The 26,345-nt window shown below is 37.3% G+C and overlaps 2 protein-coding genes and 1 long non-coding RNA gene across 6 annotated transcripts in view; 1 reads left to right on the plus strand and 2 right to left on the minus strand.

Annotated features, from left to right (window-relative positions):
* LOC132229317 (uncharacterized) overlaps positions 1-26,345 on the minus strand; it is a 261,758-nt gene that overhangs the window by 164,864 nt on the left and 70,549 nt on the right. The window lies entirely within an intron of this gene.
* On the plus strand, positions 295-17,416 carry POU1F1 (POU class 1 homeobox 1). Of its 2 annotated transcripts, none has more exons than XM_059686023.1 (6): positions 295-436; positions 3,440-3,589; positions 12,371-12,595; positions 15,338-15,502; positions 16,249-16,309; positions 17,206-17,416. In XM_059686023.1, exons 1-6 carry the CDS (start codon positions 295-297, stop codon positions 17,414-17,416), a joined length of 954 nt encoding a protein of 317 aa, XP_059542006.1. The 2 variants fall into 2 exon arrangements, with proteins under 2 accessions (XP_059542006.1, XP_059542007.1); XM_059686024.1 differs by having other exon boundaries at positions 3,518-3,589.
* The window catches only part of CHMP2B (charged multivesicular body protein 2B), a 39,825-nt gene continuing 37,929 nt past the window's right edge, over positions 24,450-26,345 (minus strand). For all 3 annotated transcript variants that reach the window (XM_059688067.1, XM_059688070.1, XM_059688068.1), the window contains one exon: positions 24,450-26,159. In XM_059688067.1, the coding sequence (XP_059544050.1) occupies positions 26,049-26,159 (111 nt within the window). In that variant the 3' untranslated portion in view covers positions 24,450-26,048. The remainder of the gene's footprint in view (positions 26,160-26,345) is intronic.

Below are 26,345 nucleotides of genomic sequence, written 5' to 3' on the forward strand. Positions count from 1 at the left end.
CCCTTACCCTCAATCTATACCCAGAACAAGCTCTCCTGTGGGGCGTGGATTACGTTTGAGGTAGAAGGAAGGCAGTTCACATGATAAAGCAATACCCCTGGGAAAAGATGATTAACATGTATAAAGGGCTTTCCCTGCAGTATAAATACCAGCACGCGCCCTCGTGGCGCTTCAGAGCCCTCCTGATGTATATATGCAGGTAGTGAGATTTGAAACAGCCCTTTGAGACAGTAACAGAATAAAACTCTGATTTGGGGAGCAACAATTCTCCTAATTTTTCTACCCACTGTGGGAATGAGTTGCCAACCTTTTACTTCGGCTGATACCTTTATACCTCTTAATTCTGAGTCTTCGGCAACTCTGCCTCTGATAATGCATCACAGCGCTGCCGAGTGCCTACCGGTCTCCAACCATACCACCAATGTGATGTCTACAGGTACTGACTCCAATAACAGTCTGCCGGTGGCTGGGCCTAAAGATTTCAGAATGGATGCTTTGGATCTTGTTAATTTAGATATCTTTGCTACTTTTATTTTTCCTTTCAGTTTAATATGTTTAAAGTTAAATATTAAGGATATTGAAGAAGTCAAAATATCTAAGAAATTTTTCAAGCAATATTAGTAAGTGTCGTAATTTAACTTATTTTTGGTTTCATTATAAAGATCTGTTTTTTTATATAAGTAAGCAATAAATTTGGCTATTTTTAATCCAAAAATCATTTTAATTGGAAGTTTATGGATACACAGCAAAACTAAAGAAATAGTCTAAAATAATTTAGTGTTTTAAAGCAGTAATTTTCTTAACTTAAAAATTTGTTTTTTAGATTACATTTGCTCCTATTATAAAACCAGTCAAATACTTCATCGTGAACACAACTAAATGATTCCCAATACCAACAACAATGTATTTCAAAGAATAAATTGATTAAGTAATTTTAATAAACTTACTTTTAGCATAATTCAAAACTCAAAAATAAAAACTAGAAGCAATATATAAACTTTAGAGCCCAGGAACTGAGTTCTGAAGAGATTTCAACCTCTAACCAAGTTTTACTATTTTCTTTACATAACTTTCTGAAATAAAAATTAAACTTGAAAATTCAAATAAATTGTCTTAAACACAAATAAATATGTTTTGTTAATGCATAATTCATTCTTTAATTATATAGTAAAGTAAGTGTTTTAAAATAGAATTATAAATAGACTAAGTCTTGAATACATTTCTTCTATTAAATAGCAATGTGCTATGCTTATTTTCCACTTGTTTTGAAAGCAATCCAAATAGGGAAAATATTATACACTTAGAAATCAAAATTTGAGTTGATAAGTTTATATTCTGATTTAAATGATTTAGGCTTTATTTTATAATTAGTCAGATTTCAAATATATATGTAAATTCAGCATTAATCTTCAGCTGTATTTTAAAGAATATAGAAACTACATAGCTAGACTTTGGCAAAGTCATTAATGTTGAAATCTTTTTCACCTACCTAATATTCTCATTATTTAACTTGAAAGGTAATAATGGAAGTATAGTGAAACATGTTTCTTGAAATCATAATAAAATATTTTTTTTTAAATTTGTGCTATAAAAATTTAAACTATCACTAGCTAATTGTATATTTTTAATAATAGAGTTTTCTATAAATAGGGGCTAGGAGAATAATATAATGTTTGTTTAATTTACTGTGTGAATATTATTTCAGAATGAAAAGAAAATTTAGAATTGAGGTAATGATTTAGCAAATTTAGACTCAAAACCCCATTTATTTTTAAGATGTATTTATTTTAAATAAGTAAGTAACATATTTAATAAGTTAGCCTGTCATTTATCCAACTGCTCAAAATCAGAGAAACAAAATGTATTTAAACTTTATAAAGTAAAAAAATATATGATGAGTAAAAATGACCTAAATGTATTTTAAATGATAATAGCATTGAATTTATATTTTTTCATCAAATCATAATCATTTTTCCAAATAAGTATTAGAAATAATGGTTATAATAATAAGAGCTCTTGTTTTGTGTTTATTTGTTTAATTTTGTAATGCGGAGCAAGGTTTGTGTAATAGTAATGTAAAATGAGTTTAGTTCTTTCTACGTGTCAATTGTAAAGTGGGAATTTATGCAGATATTTTAAAATATTAAACATTGTTCTATAGTTAGAGAAAAATGATTTACTTTTTTTAGGAGACTTGATGGCTTTAATTACTAGATAATATTTTAATATTTTCAAAAGATCCAAATTCCCTACTTTTTAATATCTCTTAGATATTTGTTCAAGAAGATATGCCTATAATATATTTATGAAAAGCAAATGCTATATTCAGGATATGACGGAGAATAAGAAAATTAAATATGTGAAGAAACATTAATTAGTGTGAATATTCCCTGGTTTTAGTCATCTTGTTTTTTCATGTTTAAAGCTTCATTTTAAAAAGTTTAGTAATTTAAATTTACTTTCAAAGTACACATTGACTCCATGAGGCATGTAACTACTTATGAACAAGTTTGTGTGTATATAGTAGGTACAACCTATATAGACATCACCACTCAAAAAACAACTTATTTTTGAACAGTTTTATCATTGGAATTATCAAATTGATTGTGTGGATACAGAAACCGATGACCTCAAGGTTTCAACAGCAACATGAACACATTATACATTGTCACAGAGTTTGCACAAACCTCTAAATTTAGTGGGATTTTCATGATTGTATAGAATAGGAGCTTAGTTGCTGTGCGATTTCCTCTTTGATGGAAAAAATATGTTAGCAGAAGAACCAATATAAAAACAGTTCAAGAGTCCATTTCTGTAGTCTTTCTTCCAGTGAAAGACCACTTTATAATACCATTTTACACAAGAATTTTAAGAGACTATTCCTCTAGCCAGTTTGTTACGATGTCTATATTGGATGAAGCCTGAACAAATTCTGCAACTCTCAATTAGCCAAGTCCAAACTGGTCAGTCATCCCCCTCACAGAGCATAGGATATTCAGTAAAGGCTGCTGTCCACTGATGATTTTTTTTTTTATCTCACTACTTGACAATCTTTAACCCCCTAGTTTTTTGTTTTGTTTTATTTTGTTTTAAAATATATTTTTACTGATTTCAGAGAGGGAGGAAGAGAGAGAGATAAAAACATCAATGATGAGAGAGAATCATTGATTGGCTGACTCCTGCCTGACCGCTACTGAGGATCCAGCCCGAAACCCGGGCATGTGCCCTTGGCCAGAATCAAACCTGGGACCCTTCAGTCTGCAGGCCGGTGCTCTATCCACTGAGCGAAACCAGCTAGGGCACTCCCTAGTTTTAACTTACTCAGAGAACTTTCCCCAAATGAAAACAAACAATTGTCATGTCAATTTAAGAATGGCATAAATGTGTATTTTTGAAATGAAATGAACATGTCTTGAATCATCATACATTTTCTTACCAGTCCCATCTATTTTGTCTTTGATTCAAACTTCTAAATGCTTGCGTACATATTTCCCGGTGACAACGTTGGAAAACACAGCAACAGGACTTCATTACTCTGTTCCTTCCTGTCATTATGGAAATCAGCCATCAACCTACGGAGTGATGGCAGGTAAGAAACTTTGTCTTTGTATATGAAATTGAGTTTGGGGAAACTTAGATGAATTTTCTGGGTCTAAGAGAATCTTGACCTGAAAGTTACCTACATTTCTTTTCTGGATAAAAAAAAAACATCACTAGATCAAGACTACTTACTTAGTAATGCTTGTCTGGGGCATTCATAGCATATTTCTTAAGAAAGGGAAACATCTGACCAAAGGGATCCACTCATCATAAAACTCATGACTTAATTTTAGGTTATGACCAAAGAAAACATTTTAATGATTTTATATTTTAATGATTTAAATTCTTTTTGTACACCAATATTTTAGACAATCTTTGATGTTTTATATTTATTCCTGCTTTGGGGAGAGAAATATTATGGGTGACAATAAGCTACTAAAGCTCTATGTGAGAATACAAATATATGTGTGTACATGTGCACACATGTAAGACTAAGAAAGAAACTTTAGATAAAGGAATTTATCAATCATTAATTTCTCAGTTTAAAACTAAATAAAACATGAAAACTTTAAAGTATTTCAGAACTATTAGCTTCTCTTCAGTCTATGAAGCAGCATTCTGAATAAGTTAGTATTGTCGCCTTATGGTAAAATGAAGACTGATGTTCTTAAATACTACCTGTAAATTCTAATGTCTCTTTTTAATTATTAAGAAGCTAGAGGCCCAGTGCACAAAAATTTGTGCACTCAGGGAGGGGGGTCCCTCAGCCCGGCCTGTGCCCTCTCGCAGTCTGGGACCCGTCGGGGGATGTCTACCTGCTGGCTTAGGCCCGCTCCCTGGGGGATTGGGCCCAAGCTGGCAGTCAGACATCCCTCTGGCAGCCCGGGAGCCCTTGGGGGATGTCCACTTGCCAGAGGGGAGCAGGCCTAAGCTGCAGTCGGACATCCTTAGTGCTGCTGAGGAGGTGGGAGAGGCTCCCGCCACCACCGCTGTGCTGGCAGCTGTCATCCTGGCTTGTGGCTCAGCAGAGCTCCTGATCACCAGGGGGCAGCTCCTTCATTGAGCATCTGGGAACGCACTGACCACCAGGGGGCAGCTCCTGCATTGAGCATCTGGCCCCTGGTGGTCAGTGTGTGTCTTAGTGACCAGTCATTCCCAGTCATTCTGCTGTTAGGGTCAATTTGTATATTACCCTTTTATTATATAGGATAGAGGCCTGATGCATGGATGGGAGCCAGCTGGTTTGCCCTGAAGGGTGTCCCCAATCAGGGTGGGGGTCCTGCTGGGGTGCCTGGCCAGCCTGGGTAAGGGCTGAGGGCCGTTTTCAGGCTGGCCACACACCCTTCAGGGTGGAGGTCCCCGCTGGAGTGCCTGGCCAGCCTGTGTGAGGGGCTGAGGGCCATTTTCAGGCTGGCCAAGCCCCCATCGGTGACCCTCACTCCATGGGGGTGTGGCCAGCCTGGGTGAGGGGTTTAGGGACGTTTTCAGGCTTCTCACAGCCCCTTCAGGGTCGGGGAGTCCCACTGGGGTGCCTGGCCAGCCTGGGTGAGGGGCTGATGGCCGTTTACAGGCTGGCCACACCCCCTGGTGACCCAAGCTCCAAGCCTCTCCTTTTTTTCTTTTGTTTTTTCTGGGATTTATTTATCTTCAGTAATTGAAACTTTGTAGCCTTGAGCGGAGCCCAGGTCTGGCCAGGGCAGGCGGGAAGCTTGGCTTCCTCCATCGCCAGGGGCAAACCAAGCCTCCTGCTCGCTCCAGCTCCATGGCCGCCACCATCTTAGTTGGGTTAATTTGCATACTTGCTCCTGATTGGCCTGTGGGCATGGCTTGTGGGCGTGACTTGAGCGTAGCAGAGGGATGGTTAATTTGCATGTTTCTCTTTTATTATATAGGATAAGGAAAGCCATACTTTTCTTCTTCCCCTTTGAAAACTGATCACTTATGATTCAGACACTCAGTAATCAGTATTTATGGTTAATGAGAACAGCCCTCATTGATGAGAAATCACATTCTTTATAGAAGAGTACAATGACACGCGTTTAGCCACTAGAGGTGCAGGCAGAATGCTTCCCTGGGCCTCCCCCGCATTTGATTATGAAGACAGGGATTGACAAGCACATGGCCGTGTGCTCCTCTTTCCGAGCAGAGGCCTTGCTTTTCATTCACAGCGATTCCCCTGGAGCCAAGTGCGGCTTCATGCATCCTCAAAACCCAGCAACAGGCAGCGATGGACCGAAGTCAGCGCAAAGATAAAATCAGCCACAGACCAAATAGTTTAAGATGGATTTTACTACCACCTTCCTTCCCACCAGATCAAGGCCAGTGCCTGCAGGCTAGTGAGTTCCCAGCTGGCCTGAGAATTCTAATATCCGTCCTGTTTCCAGGACTGGAGTGAACAAGCTCAGGCAGCTCAGGTTGTGCTGGTGCAAGGTTCCTGGCAGGCACTCAGCAAACCCAGAGAGGCCCCTGGAAAACACTTTAAAGTAATGCAAAGCCTGGGTTGGTGACATCAAAAGCAAAAATGTTACCCTAAGATTTGGAGGTATCACTGTAGTCTTAAAACAAAATTAAATATGTTTGTTACATCAAGAAAAACTCTCCAGGAAGCACAGAGATTATATTCAAATATATTTTGAGAGTGCTATCATTAAAATGTGATATGCTTTCTAATTTGTATGAATGTCACTATTTTGACGTATATTCAGTATTAGCATTTGCATCATGGCAGATTAAAGTCAGAGAATCTGAACTCTCCTGCATTTATCCCCGGAGAAGCTACACAAATTGAGTTATAAAATACACGAATTCAGAAATAAGATAGTAGAGGTATAAAACACAAAAGAGAAACCCGGTTATGTCATTTGAATTTTCTGAGTAGTCTCAAGGCGTTCATCAAATAAACCACCTCTACACAATCCATGGAAGCGTCTTATCATCAAGAACAAAGGCAGTTCCTTGTCATCTATTCCATATAAAAGTGGAGCTACAGAAAGTGCTATATTTCAAAGGATGTGGTATTGCTTTATTTTAATGTGGTTATTTTATTACCTAGACTCTGATGCTTACATTTAGTTTGAGCATTTCATTAAATGAGTAACCCACTGAAAAGGAAAAGCTATAGCCAATACTTTGTTAGTAGGGAGGACATTAATTATCAGATTAATTCACTGTGCCTCCTGGTCCAAAGAGGCAGACTATTGGGAGCAATGAGTTAGCCACACCATAAACTAATTGTGAGCCTTGTTCAAGCCATTAACATCTTTAACTTTCAGTCTCTTCATATTTAAGTTGAACGGATATCACAACCCTGTTAGAGTTGAGTTGGGGCTAATTTTAACCAACTCAACCTGTCTTTCTCTTTTGCTCTTCTCTTTAGATACCTTTGCAGCTGAATTCCTTCTTCTATCTCTTTACTTCTGAGAATTTAGATAATTCAACAGCCTGCAATATTGATAGCAGCAACCAGGGAATTATAAGTGCTATTCAAAATCTCTCCTAAACAAAATAAAATAACAGCAAACACTCTGAAAACTTTTATTCTTGGGTGTCTGGAATTGTTTCTCTTCTCTAGTTTCCTAAGCGAGGTGAAAGAAAACAAGCTCAATAGAATGTCCACCCTGCCTGCCCGCCCACGCCCATCCACCTGTGAAACTGAGCAAATCAGCTCCATGGTACTTCATGTTTAACCCAGCAGGGTTATCAACACTAATAAAAGAGAAAAATGGTAATTGGCGTACAACGCTACCCTTTTCATTGGCTAATCAGGGCTATATGCAAATTAACTGCCAACTAAGATTGGCAGTTAACTGCCAACAAGATGGTGGTTAATTTGCATATGTAGGCACAATGCAGGGAGGCGAAAAGGAAAGCAGGAAGAAGCTCCCTGCCACTGACAGTGATGGGAAACCCAGGGGGGAGCTAAGAACTGGGGGGCAGGGCAAAGGCGGCCCTGGGGCCGCCTTTGCCCTGCCCCCCAGCCATGATCAGAGAATCAGGTGCCTTTTCCGCCCTGGCCAGTGATAGCAGGAAGTAGGGGTGGAGCCAGCGATGGGAGCTGAGCATGGTCGAAGCTGGAAGTCCCAGGAGCTAGGGGTCCCTTGCCTGGGCCTAAAGCGGAGCCCGCAATCGTGGGGCCGCTGCAGCTGCGGGTCCCCGCTGCCCGGGCCAGACGCCTCAGCCAGAGGCATCAGGCCTGGGCAAGGGGCCGATCCTGCGATTGGAGGGTGATGGGGGTCAACGCCTGAGGGCTCCCAGTATGTGAGAGGGGGCAGGCTGGGCTGAGGGACACTCCCCCCCACACACACACCCAGTGCACGAATTCCGTGCACCGGGCCCCTAGTATTACATAATGTCCAAACCAATACCTGGTATGAGAGTCCTTGTTTAAAAACTAATTTTAAGAGGAAAGCAAAATAGCTGAGGTTTGGGAATCAATCAAGAACATGAATGCCCATTTTGCTTTAATGAGCAGATAATAAAGAAAAGATGACTATGACTGAAAGTGCCCACTCTAGTTGGAATGTCAAGTGGAGGGGGGGGGGAGAGGAGACATATGTAATACTCTTTGTATTACTTTAAGCAATAAAACAAAATTTATAAAAAAAAGAAAGAAAAAGAAATAGCCTACTTTGGAGCTCATCTCTTCATTCTTAAATTTTCTTTTTTTTTCTCCCCCCCTCCACCTAACTTGTTCTGGTTGTGTTGACTCTGAGGGAAGGAGTAATTCTGAAGGTCTTTTGCCTCTGAATCATGAAGGGCCTCTCAGTGGCTGTAACCTGATGTATTTTCCGTGTTTTTTAGTCTCTGTTGCAGCTACTCAAGTAGTAGCAGGAAAGCAGCTACAGGCAATATGTAAACAAATGGGCGTGGCTGTGTTCCAAATAAACTTAATTTACAAAGCCCGGCAGAGGACTTCTGTTGTACATGGATAGGATTTACCAGTACCCACAAGAGAAAAGGTCACAATTCAAACTTAGGATTTTCTTCACATTGTCATGCATGGGGGGAAAAAGAAAATAGAAATATTCAAATGCACATTCTTGTATGTCTACAACAAGGCAGAGTATTTTGCTTTGTTTCTCTACTTCCTGTGTTTGTTCCTTTAAGGCTTCAAGCCTGTGACGTCAGAGACATTGTCAGCATCTGTCAGAGCCACATGCTGCAGGAGCGCAATTTGCCCGGGTACCACGGTACATTGAACCAGCGCCCTGCAAGGCGAGCCCTCCTCATCCCCATTGCCTGCCTTAAAGATTCACCTCTGCTCCCCCAGACAGAGACACATTTGGAGCAATTCAGCAAGGCTGTAGTAGATTCATTTGCAATGTGAAAATATAGCTGGGCTGTGAAGAATATGCAGACACTTCCAAGCTATTTAGATGAGTGCTTGTCTAGGCTTACAGACAACTTTGCTTTATTAATCTCTGGGAAGTTGAATATGAGACTCATCATTGTACAGGAGTCACAGCATCTTTTACCTTGCTTTTTCCCTATCTAGGCTTTAGAAAAAAAAAAATATATATATGTATTTAAAATTATGTTTTATTGATTTTTAGAGAGGAAGGGAAAGAAAGAGATTGAAACATCAATGATGAAAGAGAATCATTGAATGGCTGCCTCCCGCACTACCTACACTCAGGATCGAGCCCACAACCTGAGCATGTGCCCTGACAGGGAATCAAACTGTGACCTCCTGGTTCATAGGTGGATGCTCAACCACTGAGCTACGCCAGTGGGGGCAAAGCTTTAGGAATATTTTAAAAACATTCTGCCATATATACCATACTGATCAATCCCTCCTCTCCCCCAAATACAGGATCAGATAATAGGAAATGTACTGTGTTTGGCTGTGCTTATGACTCATTATGAATTTCTGTTTAGGGTTAGTTCCAGAAAAACTGTGTCCCTGTGGATAATTGCGGATACTTTCACTTAATGAAAAATAAAGACATATCACACGTTTTCCTTTTTGCTCTGGATGCCAAGCCTTTGAACATGGCATTTCCTGTGCACTTTTCAGACTCATGATCAAATTTACTTTCTGACTGTTTGTTTTCCAGATAATTTATAATGTATAAAAATACCTTTAACATTTTCTGGAAATAGAGATGGCCCACTTCTAATATTTTAATAAATAATTATAATATTTTTGTCTGAAAATATTTGTTTTAATGTAGACTAATGAATTTAAACTGCAGAAGTCTTTTAAAGAAAGAATTTGATCTACTTGAGTGGAGATTTTGATGAGGTTTATTGCAATGTTCATGGGATTTTAGTTCTAATTTCAGCTGTATAGTTAATTCTTTATGGCATCCAAGGAAAGTCATTTAATTTACTTTTACTTAAGTTTCCTAAATTTTAAATTTTGGGTAAAAAAATTGTAAATTCTTCCTACCTCATTTGTTTATATAAGAATAAGAAAATGAGAAAAGTGTAATGAACCCAGCATGAGGTGTCCCAGAAAGCTTATAGCAGTGTGTGGCTATGATCAGCAAAACAAATGAAATGGAATGGTCAAGATGGCTAACCAAGTCAGACCTTAGGGCATCTCATGTAAAATATATGCAAAAATTACTTATCCTATATAATAAAAGCCTAATATTCAAATTGTCCCCTCGACCAGGAGTTTGACTGGGGGGTAGGGCCATCTGGCCAATGGCCCATGGCCCCTCACCCTGGCTGGCTCCACCTCCCCGATTGGGAGTGGGCCTGGCCAGCAGCCAACCTCCCATGTCCCCTTCCCCCAGCCTGATTGGCCCGGGCCAGACGGACCCTACTTGTGCATGAATTCATGCACTGGGCCTCTAGTGTAAAATAAGCATAATCTGACATAGGTTAAGCGAGTTATCTAAAGAAACTTAAAACACATTAAATGTGCAGAATCAAACAGCAGCCTGATTTTCTTGTCTCTGCTTTTATTGTTTCTCAGAGTATTTCATCATCAAGTGTATAAAGTTGCATTTGATATTTCTGAGTGATGAAAGAAGTATAATTCTTTAACATATAAGAACCAACTCTGAAAGCATAAGTGAAAGAAAAGTCTTGAGATAAATATTAACTAGATGCCAAAATAAATGTGATGAGTTTTCTTCTTGTATGTATGAATCTTTCTTTTACTTCAACTAACAAAAAATCCAAAATTAATAGAAAGCTAAAAATAAATCCCAAAATTAAACATTTCCAAAAATAAACTATGTAATAAATTAAACATTGATATAATTGTTCTGAACATTTTTATCTTCTTTGATCACTTTAATATCCACTAAAGCATTAATTGGATGATTAACTGACTTTTTAAAAAGTAAAACTGGATAATTTGGGTTTGTAAAGTACCATGAAATTTTTTTAGATAGGAATTACTTCTTTCAAATATTTTTCATACCTGTGAATCATCTAAATTTATTTTATACTTTTTTTGTTTAATCTCTCACTTATATGTCCACTTTGCTTCAGAAAATGAATATAGTCTATTAGATAGGGGTCCACTTTATAATTACATATTCTCATATAAATAATAGCTGACAATTTGCTGACTTACACTATTCTTTTACTCATTACATATTGATATATTAATGTAAGAGCTTAATATTCTGGCAAAATACATTATTACTCATGTCTTTGATTTGTGAATTTATTTATGAAGAAATTATAAGTAGTATAAACTCAATGTATATTTTCAGTGTTTCCAAGAATTATTATTGCATATAGTCTGTAGTAATTTATTTTCAGTTTAAATATTTATTAATACTCAGAAACATGATTAATTACTAAATACTTTATTTATATCAACGTGTCTTGGTTATACATGTGTTATTTAATATAAATTGAAGTGAAATACCTACAATTAAAACATAATAGATTGATGAAGAAAACCAAAATAAAGTGTCTGGGGATTTGGCTTATATTCTCTCGCCCAAGCTCCCCAACTGAGACAGGCTCTTCTCTACTAATGAAGAATGAAATCTGGAAGCAATTTAAAAATGTTTACATATTTTAGTTTTTGTGATTTATTATTTAACCTACTTAATCAACACAATGCTTTATTATTCATAGGTGATTACCTGTCATATCTAGAATTGCACTCTTCCTTGTCACTTATTTTTGCTTCTTAAAAATTATCAAGAATAATTTCACTATATTGAATACTTTTCAAAAAAATCGTGTTGCTGACTTTTTAATAGAACTTTAAAAGTTACCTTTTGTTAATATCTACTCCTCAAATATATTTAAAACATATTAATGTAGTTTATGTTCTCACAATTCTCTTTTTATCTGCTCTTGTTACATTTTTAAAAAGACATAATTATTTCTCTGTGAAGTTAAACATTTATTGATAAAACAGTTGGGCTTCTATTGTAAAATCAATTCTCTGATCCTAAGAAAACTTTCCGGCATAGCTCTTAACCATGTCACTTGATTATAAAAAACGTCACAGATTATGTGTTCAATGGATTAAGATAATAGATATCAAAATATACATTCTGCTGGGGTTGAACTTCAAATTCCCAGGAATGTGCGTCTTCTTAAGAAAAGAAAATGGTGAAAAACTTACACTCCTGAAAGTATTTGCTTATTTCTGTTTTAAATATTTGCAATTCCAGGCTTATTTTCTTTGGCATTATCTTTGCTTTTGTTGCTCTGGGGAAGGTGGGAAATAAATAATCACATTTATACTAAGCTACTCTGACCTCAGAGGACTGAATGGCAGTTAACTTTTTAGACTCAAGACTGGCTGTGGCAGAATAATGGGCTCTAATGGGCAAAACCCTTGCTTGTATAGAAGTGGTGGGTAGTTACAAATAGCCCTTTATTTTCTTTCTTTGTTTCCTTACAGGCAGCTTAACCCCTTGTCTCTATAAGTTTCCTGACCACACCTTGAGCCATGGCTTTCCACCCATGCACCAGCCTCTCCTGGCAGAGGACCCCACGGCCCCTGATTTCAAGCAGGAACTCAGACGGAAAAGTAAATTGGTTGAAGAGCCAATAGACATGGATTCCCCGGAAATTCGAGAACTTGAAAAGTTCGCCAATGAATTTAAAGTGAGAAGAATTAAGTTAGGTATGCACTTGGTCTGCAGATCCTTACTGTTTAACTGTTCAATCTCTTCTATTCTGCTGAAAAGTCCTAGACAGTTCTCATTCTCCATCTCTACTGTGGATTTAATTAATCCAAGTGTGAAAATCCTACAAAAACCTGTATTTCCTTGTAAATTTTTGAGAGCCAAAATACATAGATTTTTAAATTAATGGCACTTATTTTCAACTTAACCACCTCAAATTAGTTTAGAAGTACCCAGTTTTCTCTACACAGTATTTTATTTGAACTTTTGAATAAATGATGCATTCATATTATTCAAAATCATAAAACAATATATATAAAACATATCCATTTTGCTTGATTTTCCTGTTTTTCAATGTTGTTAGTTTTTTGTGTATCCTTTTAGAGGTATTTATGCATATATAAGTCAATACATATTTTTATTTCTTCATACAGATTTTTTTTTATTTAACTATTTTGGAGAGCTTTCCATATTAGTTTGTGGTTTTCTTTTTAAAGATTGATTATTTATTTATTTATTTATTTATTTATTTATTTATTTATTTATTTAAATTCTCACCCAAGGATATTTTTTCCATTGATTTCTAGAGATCAGGAGGGAGAGAGAGAGACACATCATTGGTTGCCTTCTACACTCGCCCCTACCAGGGCTACAGAACCAAGGTACATGCCCTGAACAGGGAATTGAAGCAGAGACCCTTTGGTCTGTGGGCCAACACTAACCACTGAACAAACTGGCCAGGGCTTTATTGATTTTTTCTTCTTTTTTTTTAGAGCAAGAGAGGAAGGGGGAAGGAGAGAGAGAGAGAGAGAGAAGAAACATTGATGTGAGAGTGAAATATTGATTAATCAACTGCCTCCTGCACACCCCCTACCAGGGATGGAGCCTGAAACCTGGGCCTGTGCCCTAAACAGGAATCAAACTGGCAACCTTTTGGGATGACACGCAACCAACTGAGCCACTCCAGCCAGCTTTCTTTTTAAAAAATGAATATGTCATATTCCATTTTACAATTTATTTCACCAGTCCTCTAGTGATGGTAAATTTATGTGGTCTCTGATATTATTCTGTTAAAAACAATACTACAGTCGTTAACTTCATAAATGTCATTTTGTACCTATACAAATATATGTGCAGGAAAAAGTGTTAAAAACAAAATTGCGTGATCAAAAAGTAGGAGTACTTGTAATTTTGATAGACGTTGTCAAACTTGTCCGTGTCGGCACTGTACCAAATTTACTGCCATCCAGAGTGTCCCTTGTAAGGGTCCCTCAGATCTCCATGAAAGCGGGGGTGCTTTGCTGCTGGTTTGTTTGTTTGCTTTTGTTTTCTCCTTAATGACATACCCTCAGTACTTAGAACAGTGACTGGCACATAGGATAGTTAAATAGTTATTGAAGGAAAAAATGCAATTAATCTTTTAGATCTTGGCAAATCAAATAGCTCAAAGTCGTACGGCATGGTAGTTTCTGTCATGTGTTTGACAGTCGTTTGCAATTTTGTTTCTGTGAATTGTCTGTTCATAGCCTTTGCTTACTTTCTATTGAAAAGTGTTTTTAACAAAATAACTGAAACAACTAACCTTAATTTAAATTCATGAAATAGTGAATTTTTCAAAAAGGGTTTGAAAATGATAGTTCAAACTTCTGTAGTTGTGGAATGAACCACAGGTTATTTTGTAATAATATTTATCCATGGGTATCATATGTAACCACTTTATGCATACAGGTATATATATATAGCCGTAGGCCCTGAATTAATATGTAGTTACAATATGCAATAAACATGGCAGTAGGCAATTTAAAACATTCATTTGCAGTTTGATATATCTATTGCTGTGAATGGTTCAAATTCAATATTGATGGTTCATAGCAACTTGAACTCTAAACATGTTCCAGACAATCAATGAGAATCTTTTGCCAGGAGATAGAAGCATGACCAAATGATGTAACAAATGTGCTTGGAGATGTTTATAAAATGTTTGGTGATTAAAGTCTCATAATAGAAATGTTTTTAGAAAAAGTAAGCATAATTTTTAGTTTTATTTGGTACCCTTCAACATATAAAATTTTTTCACTCTTAACAGTTGAGATAAAAATATTTATGATAAAGCACCATTTATTTTATGCATTATATTCAATATACAATAGACTTTTGAGCATATTCATCAGATATTTAATAATAATAACAAAGAATACAAGAATTTTTAAGTATCTAATGCAGTGATGGCGAACCTATGACACGCGTGTCAGAGGTGACACGCGAACTCATTTTTTTTTGGTTGATTTTTCTTTGTTAAATGGCATTTAAATATATAAAATAAATATCAAAAATATAAGTCTTTGTTTTACTATGGTTGCAAATATCAAAAAATTTCTATATGTGACACGGCACCAGAGTTAAGTTAGGGTTTTTCAAAATGCTGGCACGCCAAGCTCAAAAGGTTCGCCATCACTGATCTAATGACTCATCTATCCAATCTGGCTAAAAATTATGAATGGCAGATATTCCTATCTGAATGATTTTTACTTCTAGAAAAAATAATTAACTAGAAATAATATTTTTTTGAAGTACAGGGCAATTTTACACTGACCCTTACAAAAAAATTATCATTTGCCAACAAATATATGCTTAAAAGTGGTATTGACCAATTGACAAAGATCCGCAGATGTATGCAGTCTTGCTCCAGAAGGAATGATTCCCGACAGCTGGAGCTGATGGCCTTCCTGTTGCTTTCGCAGGGTACACCCAGACAAATGTTGGGGAAGCCCTGGCCGCGGTGCATGGCTCGGAATTCAGTCAAACAACTATCTGCCGATTTGAAAACCTGCAGCTCAGCTTCAAAAATGCATGCAAACTGAAAGCGATATTGTCTAAGTGGCTGGAGGAGGCTGAGCAAGTGGGAGGTACTAACGCTGCCTCTCTGAAGGCTCTGGGACGTTTTAACCTAAAAACAGTGGCATGGATTGGTAGGAATAATGCTACAGCGAGAGGTTTGAGGTTTAGTTTTGTCTTTTTTTCTTTGAGATAAAGAATAACTGTCTTGTTTCATCACGCTGAAAGGGAGGAAGGCTAATGCAAGTGCAGCAATAAGTTTACTGCGATGGTAAACGGTGAGAGGATCAGCTGCGTGAGGACGGCTTTCCGGACTGTGTGGCATAGATGAGAAGCGGTGAAATGAAATTTTTAAAACACATTCAGACTTTTTTCTTACCTTTATGCTATACTGTAGTGATTGTACATGCAATCGTTTTTATAACCTAATACTAGTGTAACCAGAGCATTTTCACACACGAGTCTTCCAAGTGAATAGCACAAGCAATTGTCAAATGAGCGATTTAATGTGAGAAAATGATCTACTTATACTAATATGTCAAGGCTGGATAAAGAGCAAGTTTTGAGAGCAAGAGTTCCAACAAAAGCAAATAGAGATATGATTTATAGACAATTGTCTTTGCAAAGTTAATATTTGTTTCTGTATTAACGTTGTTATCTAGGACTTGTAATACAAAATGTCATAAGTTGCAAAAAAATTTAAAAATGCATGGTGATTTTATTTTGCATAGTTTTATAATGAACATTTGAAATCCAAATCTGACTTGTTTTAAACCCTATTTGGTTTCTGTAATTATCCCTCTTTTCCCCATTACAGCTTTATACAATGAAAAAGTGGGAGTAAATGAAAGGAAAAGGAAACGGAGAACAACTATAAGGTATGCTTTTGAGATATTAAATGTCTCTAGAGGAAGAAAAGGACATTTTACAAATGGAATAAGCTCTTAGCATAATATAGGTGCAACATAACAAATAAATTTAAGATGGATATAGCCAATTGAAAAATACAAAATATATTTTAAAAAGCAGATTTCAATAACTTAATAGTAAGAAGTGGAGAGCTATTAATTTTAACCATTTGTTGGAATACTATGTATTGTTTGATTCAAGAACACGTTTGCTCTACAAGTTTTGAATAAAACAGAAACTGAGCCATCATTTCTAAAAATAGTGACTATTTCTACTTTCCTGTTATATATAAGTCTTGCTCTGGCAATATGGCATTTGTGTTATTAAAAATGACAAATTTAGTAATCATTATTTTAGAATCTTAAAGTCCAAGGTGACTTCTTACAATTTAAACCAGAAAGATTGTTGTTGATTTTTTTGTAATCTCCATGAGGCTCACAGAGGAAATGCTAAAATGTAGGTTTTGTTTTGGTTGGTGAGTTGTTCACTGAACATTTCATCTATTGTAAATAACAAATGATTTCTGGGGGACCTTTAGAAACGCCTACAGAAGTGTTCCTTTCCTTCTCAGGAAGTCAGTGCCCTCTTGTGGTGCAAAGCAGGATAAACATAGAAAGTCTGTTCCTCTACTTGTTTCTTCCCTTGACTGGTAATGAATGGTACCCTGCAAAAGACAAGTATCTAAAAATATGACAAAGCATACACCTATCTTTGTCGAAGAGTTTTAAAATGTTTTAAGAGTCTTTAAGTTTTATTTTCATATTAATACTTAAAAATTCAACCTAATTTAATTTTGATCTGCCAAAAACATAATCTTACCCTGTCTCTCCACCCCCACCGCCTGCTCCCCAACCCGGTCTCCCAGTATTGCTGCAAAAGGTGCCCTGGAGAGACACTTTGGAGAACAGAATAAACCCTCCTCTCAAGAGATCATGAGGATGGCTGAAGAACTGAATCTTGAGAAAGAAGTAGTAAGAGTTTGGTTTTGCAACCGAAGGCAGAGAGAAAAACGGGTGAAAACAAGTTTGAATCAGAGTTTATTTGCTATTTCCAAGGAAAATCTTGAGTGCAGATAAGATTTCCTATTGTGTAACTGCAAATTTTTCCATTTTTCGTTCTTTTCCGTTCTCCCAACACAAATAGAAATTTGTTATTTGGTTGGCTTCAAAAATCATTCTATATCAATAACTTTGCAGAAGCTTTTCTTTTCAACATTCTTAAACTTCAATTTAAATTATTTTGATGAATTGTTTTATTTAAAAGATTATTCTCAGAGGCCACATTGTATATTTTAAGCAAAAGATACTAGCAGAAGTAAAACAATGATTCCTTCTCTCCCAGTCTCTCTCTCCCTATCTATTTATCATCTATCTGAACACACACACACACACACACACACACACACACAACACACCTACACATACATGCACACACAAGTGTACACACAGGTCTTTTAAATGTTCCTTTTCCAAAGACTGTATGTTAGCTTTTTAATGTTTCAGAGTAATGTCACGTAGTTAAAGAATATCATCAGAGAAAATCCAATTAGATAATTTCTTAGCCAATGTCCTGCTTATCATCAGCTTTAATGGTTGGCTTGAACTCAAGTTTTTGCACTCAAGAGCTAGAGATGCCTTAGAATTTTAATATTGCATTTATGAATACAACTAGAGGCCCCATGCACAAAAATTTGTGTACTCTGAGGGGTCCCTCAGCCCAGCCAATGCCCTGACCACCTGCTGGCTTAGGCTCACTACCCGGGGGATTGGGCCTAAGCTGGCAGTCAGACATCCCTCTGGAAGCCCGGGAGCCCTCTAGGGATGTCCACTTGCCAGCGGGGAGCAGGCCTAAGCTGCAGTCTGACATCCTTAGTGCTGCTGAGGAGGCGGGAGAGGCTCCCACCACCACCTCTGTACTGGTAGCCGTCAGCCTGGCTTGTGGCTGAGCAGAGCACCCCCTGTGGGAGTGCACTGACCACCAGGGGGCAGCTCCTGCATTGAGCGTCTGCCCCCTGGTGGTCAGTGTTTGTCATAGTGACCAGTCATTCCTAGTTGTTCTGCTGTTAGGGTCAACTTGCATATTACCCTTTTATTATATAGGATAATATGACACCTCCGAAACTAACATGTTATGGCATGTTAGTACCCAAAAAAGTCTTTCAATAGAGATTTGTTGAAGCATTAATTTATGACCTTTGCATTATTCCTAGACACTGTTTTGATGCTTAGCTATGGAAAATATGCTTTATTGATTCTTGAGCCTCAAACTGCTATTCTGTAAGCTGCACAGGTACAGGGGAGATGTCTGCTTGTTTGCTGTTGTTTCTCCAGCATCTTGGAAAGCATTTGCTTATAGTGGAATGCATTCTTTAATTTCATTGATTACTGATTTGTTCATCATTAAATGAAGGAGGGGTGTGCTGTTAATAATGATTACAAACATGAAGGGTGATTAAATTTAATAATGTGATTTATTTTTTAAATCTCATAACCCAAAAATCATCTGGGTCCTCATAAAAAGAGACTATCATTTTTTGTTTTAACTTATTAGAATATAATTTATTATTAATAGTTTGATATATTGAGGTTTTGAATTCAGAGAACTGTAGCTCAAGAAACATTTAACCTATAAGAATGTACTGCTTTGAAACTCTCAAGTAGAAGCAAACTGTAATGTGATATCAATATCAAATAGTGACATTTTGCATTTTGAGTGTAAACCTACTGGCAATGTTTAATTTATTTTATATAGAAAAAATGGGAACAATTAAAGCAAATTTTATTATTTAGAATGCTTATGAAATTATACTGTCTAGTCTCTTATTTTTGTGTGACATTAATAAAGACTAAATATTATATAGGTAGTCTATTTAGGTCATATATGTTTTTATACACATAATCACTGTCAATTGGATGATAAAACCTTTGATATATTAACAAAAAAAGTTTTCAGGGGCCTGATAATTTATGCTTAAGTACACAGCTAGCACCCAGAAAGTGTTCAATACAATCTATACTAATAAAAGCATAATATGTTAATTAGACTGAACGACCTTCCAGATAACATTCTGGGTGTCCTTCCAGAAAAGCCATCGTGGCAGAAGCTGAGGCAGAGGTTAGGGGTGATCAGGACAGCAGGGGAGAAGTTAGGGTGATCAGGCCGGCAGACAGAGGCAGTTAGGGGCGATCAGCCAGGTAGGCAGAGGAAGTTAGGGGTGATCAGATAGGTAGGCAGAGGGGTAAGGGGCAATCAGGCAGGCAGGCAGAGGGGTTAGGGGTGATCAGGCAGGCGGGCAGGTGAGCGGTTAAGAGCCAGTGGTTCTGGATTGCGAGAGGGATGTCCGACTACCTACAGGATTGGACCTAAACCAGCAGTCGGACATCCCCTGACGGGTCCCAGATTAGAGAGGGTGCAGGCCGGGCTGAGGAAACCAACCCTTCCCCCCCAGCCCCCGCATGAATTTCATGCACTGGGCCTCTAGTATACATATAAAGGCTTTTCTTATTCAAGAGAAAATTACAAATTATTCTGCTATGTAGATGTTTAAGTTCCTTCTCTTGACAGATCACCTGCATAAAACATAAATTGGGGAGGGGATTCTTTAGTTTGAAAAAGGCAGGGTGGGATGCACATATATACCTGCATATATATATATATATATATATATATATATATATATATATATATCTTTGAAACTTGCAAATAGAAACAAAATGTAATTCAATATAAATCTAGACAGTGACTTTTTTACACTTTAAGTATGAATCTATTGGGAATGTTTAATCTGACTTTGTATAATAAAAACAAGTATGTATATATGCTTAGATCAGCAGTTCTCAACCTGTGGGTTGCGACCCCTTTGGAAGTCGAATGACCCTTTCACAGGGGTCACCTAAGACCATCCTGCATATCAGATATTTACATTATGATTCATAACAGTAGCAACATTACAGTTATGAAGTAGCAATGAAAATAATTTTATGGTTGGGTCACAACATGAGGAACTGTATTTAAAGGGCGAGAAGGTTGAGAACCACTGGCTTAGATAATTATCACATATACCAGAGGCCCCATGCATGAAGATTCATGCAAGAATGGGCCTTCCTTCCCCTGGCTGCTGGCACCACCTTCACTCTGGCCGGAGCTGCCTTTTTGCCTTCGTTCTGGCCCAGAGCCACCTTTCCACCTTTTCACACTGCCCAGAGGCCCGGAGCAGCTGGGGTGGTGCGGAACGCCTGCATCGTCACCATGGCGATGATGCAAGCGTCCCACCCCACCCCTGGCTGCTCGGCACCTGTGTATGCAAATTAACTCGAATTTGCATACGCACTCCTGATAGGTTGGTGGGTGTCACGGAGGTACAGTCAATTTGCATCTTTCTCTTTTATTAGTGTAGATAGGTTTATACCATATTATTCAATATTCATCCATAAGGTCACTCTTTTCAAGTTTAGATACAACTAGCACTGGGAACCAATTTTTCTCCCTAAAAGGAATTATTTTTAATCAGTATTTAATATTGAAATAGCAATTCTTTTTTCTCTTTTTATCTTTATTGTTGGAAGTATTACATATGTCACCCTTTCCCTCCATAGACCCTTTCTAGCCTGCCCCCATCCCCAGGCCTTCACCACACCCTGTGTCCATGGGTTATGCATATATGTATACAAGTTCTTTGGTTAATATCTTTCCACCCACCCACACTCCAGGGCCTTCCTTCTAAGATTCAACAGTTTGTTCCATGCTTCTATGTCCCTGGATCTATGTTGTTCACTAGTTATTTTGTTCATTACATTCCACAATTGAGTGAGATCATGTGATACTTGTCTTTCTCTGACTGGCTTATTTCACTTAGCATAATACTCTTTACTTAGCTAGTCAAAAATTAGTTTAGTAAATGCACTGCTATTTACTATCAACTCATTTGTATTACCTAGTTTTAGAATTATATTTTCTATATTGATATTTTTAAAAAATAAAAAAGTGTTAATGTCATTTAGAATCCTAAACTGTAATTAAATAACAATGTAAATTACTGTGTAGTATCTATGTGTTTCTTCTTTCAGGAGTCAATACCAAGAGCCTACTTTAGCCATACAGCCTCTTGATCTGATGTTCTTGTGAGCTCTTCCATGGAGATCCTCAGGATTTAGTAGAGTAGTCCATTAAAATGGAAACATTTATTTGTCATTTGTACTGCTTGATACATTCAACTTTACGGGGTAGAAGTGGCTGACAAACTCATTCACAGAATTGACCTTTTCATCTCTAATGGTGGAAAGATTTATTTAGTTAAAAAAATATGTTCAGTGTTTGGGGATGGGAGGAGTGTGTGTGTGTTTTCAAGTTCTTGGGAGGATGGTGGAGGCTGGGGAGGGGAGTGTGTATCTAAAATCAGACTTCACAATCCTCAGGCTTCCTCTAAGGCAAATTCAATCCAATTGACTCTTGGAGGAATTACGGTGAGTCCCTGTGGGACCCAGCTTGTACAGAGAGGAAATTGAAAGCTGATGTGTTGTTCTATGGCTGCAAACACCTATTCATGCAGAGTAATACCATCAAAGGAGAAAGTCATCATAGGTCTCTTTTCAGACCTGGACACACACCATTGTAGTTTGGGAGTGTCTGAAAGGAATACATATTTAAATTAGGCCCAGGCGATCAGGCTAGAAGTGTGGCTTCTGGGCTAGAAAGGAATGTGCATGTGGCCAAGGCGTTCAGAGGCAAGTAATAAAATACATGTCACTCTGCAAGTCATATACTATACAGCCCTTGGCTGCCAGATTCCCCCTCCCATCTATAGGGTCACAATATTAAGCCCCTTTCCACCAGGCCATACCATAAGCAGGTACTCCCCTCAGGCACGGGCCTACAAACAGTTCTCTGAGAGATGGTCGTCTTAGGTTTTCAAAGAGTAGGTGCTATTGGTATTGACACCCTTGTACCACATTCTACTACTGTGATACTCTGACATCTCCATCCGCAAATATGCCAACACAGCAAGTGACACTGAGCTGCATCCTCTTTAGTAATACAAACTGGTATACTCTTGTGCTCTCTTTCCATGGGTAACCGCTTGTTTGAAAAAGTTGTTAAAGAAATACTTAGGCCAAAAATGGGAAGTTAGGGAAAGTTTTAAAAGAAGTCAATATTTTCATCAAACTCAATGTATAAGAATCCTTTGAAAGGTTAATGTGGGGGTGCACAGGCAGGCCAAATAGCCATCTCAGATGGTGGATAAAGTTGAATTTGAGGAAAGGGGGTGGGGATGGGATATCCAAAGAGAAGGGCTGCACAGCACTGAGCCAAAGGGTCACTGGGTCGATAATGGCAGCAGAAATGTACTGAGGTCAGTGAAACAAGGAAGGGCATAGAAGAAGCAATAGGAGAGTGGCTGGGCTGCTTTGATTCAGAGGTCAGAGAAAAGGGGGCTTTGTAGACAGGTTCAGGGTTTAGCCCAGGATGAGCTGCCACTACCCCTTGCTCCCCTGGTTTCAAGTCTCCTGGGGTCCCTTAGAGGTTGGGGGACATGTGCCTGTGGTGGAATGGCACAGGTGTGCTCCTTGGAGAGAGCATGCGCCCTGGGTCCTTTGTCCTGATCATATTTCTCTCTCTCTTGCAGGTGGAAATCTTAGGAAGGTCTCATAGGAGGGAGGGTCTTAATAGAATATCCATCAGCTTTCCAGGGTCCAGGTCTCCACTGATTGGTTGGTGCCAAGGCAGGGGCGGTCATTAGTCAATGTAGCAGGTCCAGAGGCAGCCAGGGTGCCATCAGTCTGATTTTGCTGCTTTTCTGGGCCAGGAGCTGAAATAAAGGGTGTCCCAAAATTCACGCAAGAAGTAGTTTTGATAGAAAACACAGGTTTATAATTAAAAATTGTAAATTTTTTATTGATTCATAAAGTATATAGTATAGGGTTATGCATGGAATAGCATATCGGGTAAATGGCCTCCACGGCTTTGCTGGCACTTACGCACTCTTTTGTTGAAATTTTCCGTGACCGTTTTGCATAAATGTGGCTGAATTTCGATGAGGATCATTTTCATCTTGATGGCTTGGTTAATCGACAAAATTATCGCATTTGGGATTCAGAAAATCCACGAGTGATTGTTGAGAAACAAATGCATCCACAACGTGTCACTGTTTGGTGCGGATTTTGGGCTGGAGGCATCATCGGACCATTCTGCTGCGAAAATGCAGCTGCTCAGGCAATAACAAAAGAGTGCGTACGTGCCAGCAAAGCAGTGGAGGCCATTTACCCGATATGCTATTCCATACATAACCCTATATGTATACTTTGTGAATCAATAAAAAATTTACAATTTTTAATTATAAACCTGTGTTTTCTATCAAAATTACTTCTTGCGTGAATTCTGGGGCACCCTTTACAACTGAGGCCTAGGTATTATCTGTAAGGAGGAAAAGGTCAGGGGTTCTGAACCACCTGACCATCAATAGGAAAGATCAGGGGTCCAAACGGCGCGATACGCTAGGGGAGGAGAGGTTACCCTGGGGCGAGGTTCTTGTTTTCCAAGTTTGCCCCTTGCTAGGCACCCAGGGCTTTCTGTCCTGGGGAGTTTCTGCACCTCCTCCATGCTCTGTTCATTTCTAATGTCCTTGTTTCCTAATCTTAAGGGACCTAAAGGTTAAGCTTTAGTTTTAGTAAAGGCTACCTTGGTATTATAATTTTATAGTGCTTGTGAAAACTGCCATTGAGCATTTTATAAACTTAGCCAAATCATGACTCTAATTTCTCCTCTGGGTTCCCAGCCTCCCGTGGCAGCCACGTTTGACTGAAATAAAAGAAATCACTAAGACTTGTCTGTTTTAAAAATGTATTCTAAAATGTTTATCCTCTGGAAGTTCTAGGAAAGGAATGATCAGTTCAATTTCATGTGAAATCACATAATTCTTAGGCTTACAACATTCACAAACATCAATCCTATACCAACAGCTAACCTGTAAAAAGATAATTTTTTGTTAAAATATAAGTAGCAGAGTTCTCAAATTTTCTTTCCAGGAAAAAAATAAAAATCATTATTTTGAAAAATTACCAGATATGCATAAAATTTTTAACTTAGCAGAAGCCAAAAATAGAGTAAAAGAGATTTATAAAAGCATAATAGCAAAAAATCTTTATTGGGAATTTTTTTTAACAAAATAATTTTTAAAAACAAAAGCCCCCACATGTAAACAAAAAAGTAAATTAAAGTTAGTTGGCATTATTATGTACATCCAAGAATCAAAACAGTTCTGGGTTAACATTCCATAATTCAGTAAAATCTTTTGATCCATTGATGCTCAGGGTAACTTTATTTAATCTACTAACAATAGAACCCTTTTGTTGAACGTTATAAAATGGACTGTAGATTATAAACTATATTATTTAGCTTTTCATTCTTTCCACCAATGCATATGCCACATGTATACTAGTTCTAAAATGAATTATGTTGTCAATATTAGTCCAAAATGTCCATCATCCCAAATTAACCATGTTACACCTATGTAATCTGTTCCAGGGATTTTATGGTGGAATGTGCTAGAACTCATAATTACATCATTTTTCAAAACTAACCTAATTCTAAATTCTATCTCTATAATCTGCTACTTTTTAATTTCTTCTCACTTTCTATACATACTTTAAATACTAATGCAATTTTACCTTTAAAAATACTGCTAAGACATTAACACACATTTAGGCAGTAATTTCTGACAAAGTTGTAGTTTATTCACCAAGAAAAAAGTGCTAATGTTTATTTTAAAATTTACCTAGAGCATTTTCGTAGTGTTACTTAATTGAGAATGATGGTTTCAATTTAGAGGGTTCAATATACACATTAATACAGTTCAAAATTAGAGATTAAATATATGTCACATGGAAAAAATCTCCTCACTTCTTAGAAGACCAAAATATTCCATTCAATTACTACAAAATATTAATTCAGTGTCTGTTTTTGCTAACATATTCAATTCACTTTTATAAGCTTTACAAAAGACAGCCTGGACAGTTTTTGTAAGAGGTCTCGATTTTAGTTTAAAATGGATTTCTTTTCTGTCAGTTAAAATAATTTAAAGATGTGCACAATGTTTGTGCTGTTTAAGGCAGGTGCCAAGCACATTTTGAAAGGTAATAAACTTATTAACTTGAATATCCTCCCGAAGGAGGAAAAAACAGTAAAAGAAAAGCTCACAACAGTTTTTATTTAAGATGGTTGTTTAAATAGCACTCTTCTTTCAGACCATTTAAAAATAATTTGGCAACTAACTTGCTTATGGTTATAACACATATCACTTACAAGGCAAGCAACAGATATAGAATTAATGACATACTTTTAATATTTTTACAAGACTTTTTAAGTTGGTGCCTAGTGGCATTTAACAAGATTTTTTTATTCAGTGTAAAAGGATTTAGAACATAAACTACACAAGTAATGAATATAATTTCTCTATGCCATGCAGAAAAGTCGTCAACTTTTTACATATCATCAATCCTAAACTGTTCTAATTAAAATCCAAACTGTTCCGATTTTGCATCGTTGTCATTCTTTGGCAAAAAATTCAAAATAGCCATGGGTTAGAAAACAACTGTTCACTCATGGTCTTCATTTTTGCAAAATAAATGTGTTTTGTAAAGGAATCGGCAATATGCCTGGTTTATAATTATAACTAAATAATTATAAATAAGCAAAGTATTATAGTTCTTTTGACTAGTCTACTCCTAAAGCTTTGAGTTGTCGTTCAATCTCTTCATCGGAGATCGTAGCCTTTGAAGTAGAGGCAGATGGTAAGCTTCGGGCAGCTGACGGAGCTTTGGCCATCTATATTAAAGAGAGAAAAGAAAAAAAGATGTGCCTCATTGAACATTTGGACTATGACATAAAGGATGTGCTGCAAAGAGGTTTAATTTCTTTTCCAAACGAATATAAAAACATGCATCTAATAGTAAAAGACAACTTAAAACAATTAAGTGACAAAAATAGTGGAAACTATTTCCAATTGAGAAA

This window comes from Myotis daubentonii, chromosome 3 (assembly GCF_963259705.1).
Source record: "Myotis daubentonii chromosome 3, mMyoDau2.1, whole genome shotgun sequence".
NCBI lineage: Eukaryota > Metazoa > Chordata > Mammalia > Chiroptera > Vespertilionidae > Myotis > Myotis daubentonii.

Bases quoted from the DNA above. Each gene is read 5' to 3' on its own strand.
- POU1F1 (XM_059686023.1), top strand. From the start codon at position 295: ATGAGTTGCCAACCTTTTACTTCGGCTGATACCTTTATACCTCTTAAT. The intron at 15,503-16,248 runs GTACTAACGCTG...TCCCCATTACAG, and splicing joins GGAGGCTGAGCAAGTGGGAG to CTTTATACAATGAAAAAGTG. The intron at 16,310-17,205 runs GTATGCTTTTGA...CCGGTCTCCCAG, and splicing joins AAACGGAGAACAACTATAAG to TATTGCTGCAAAAGGTGCCC.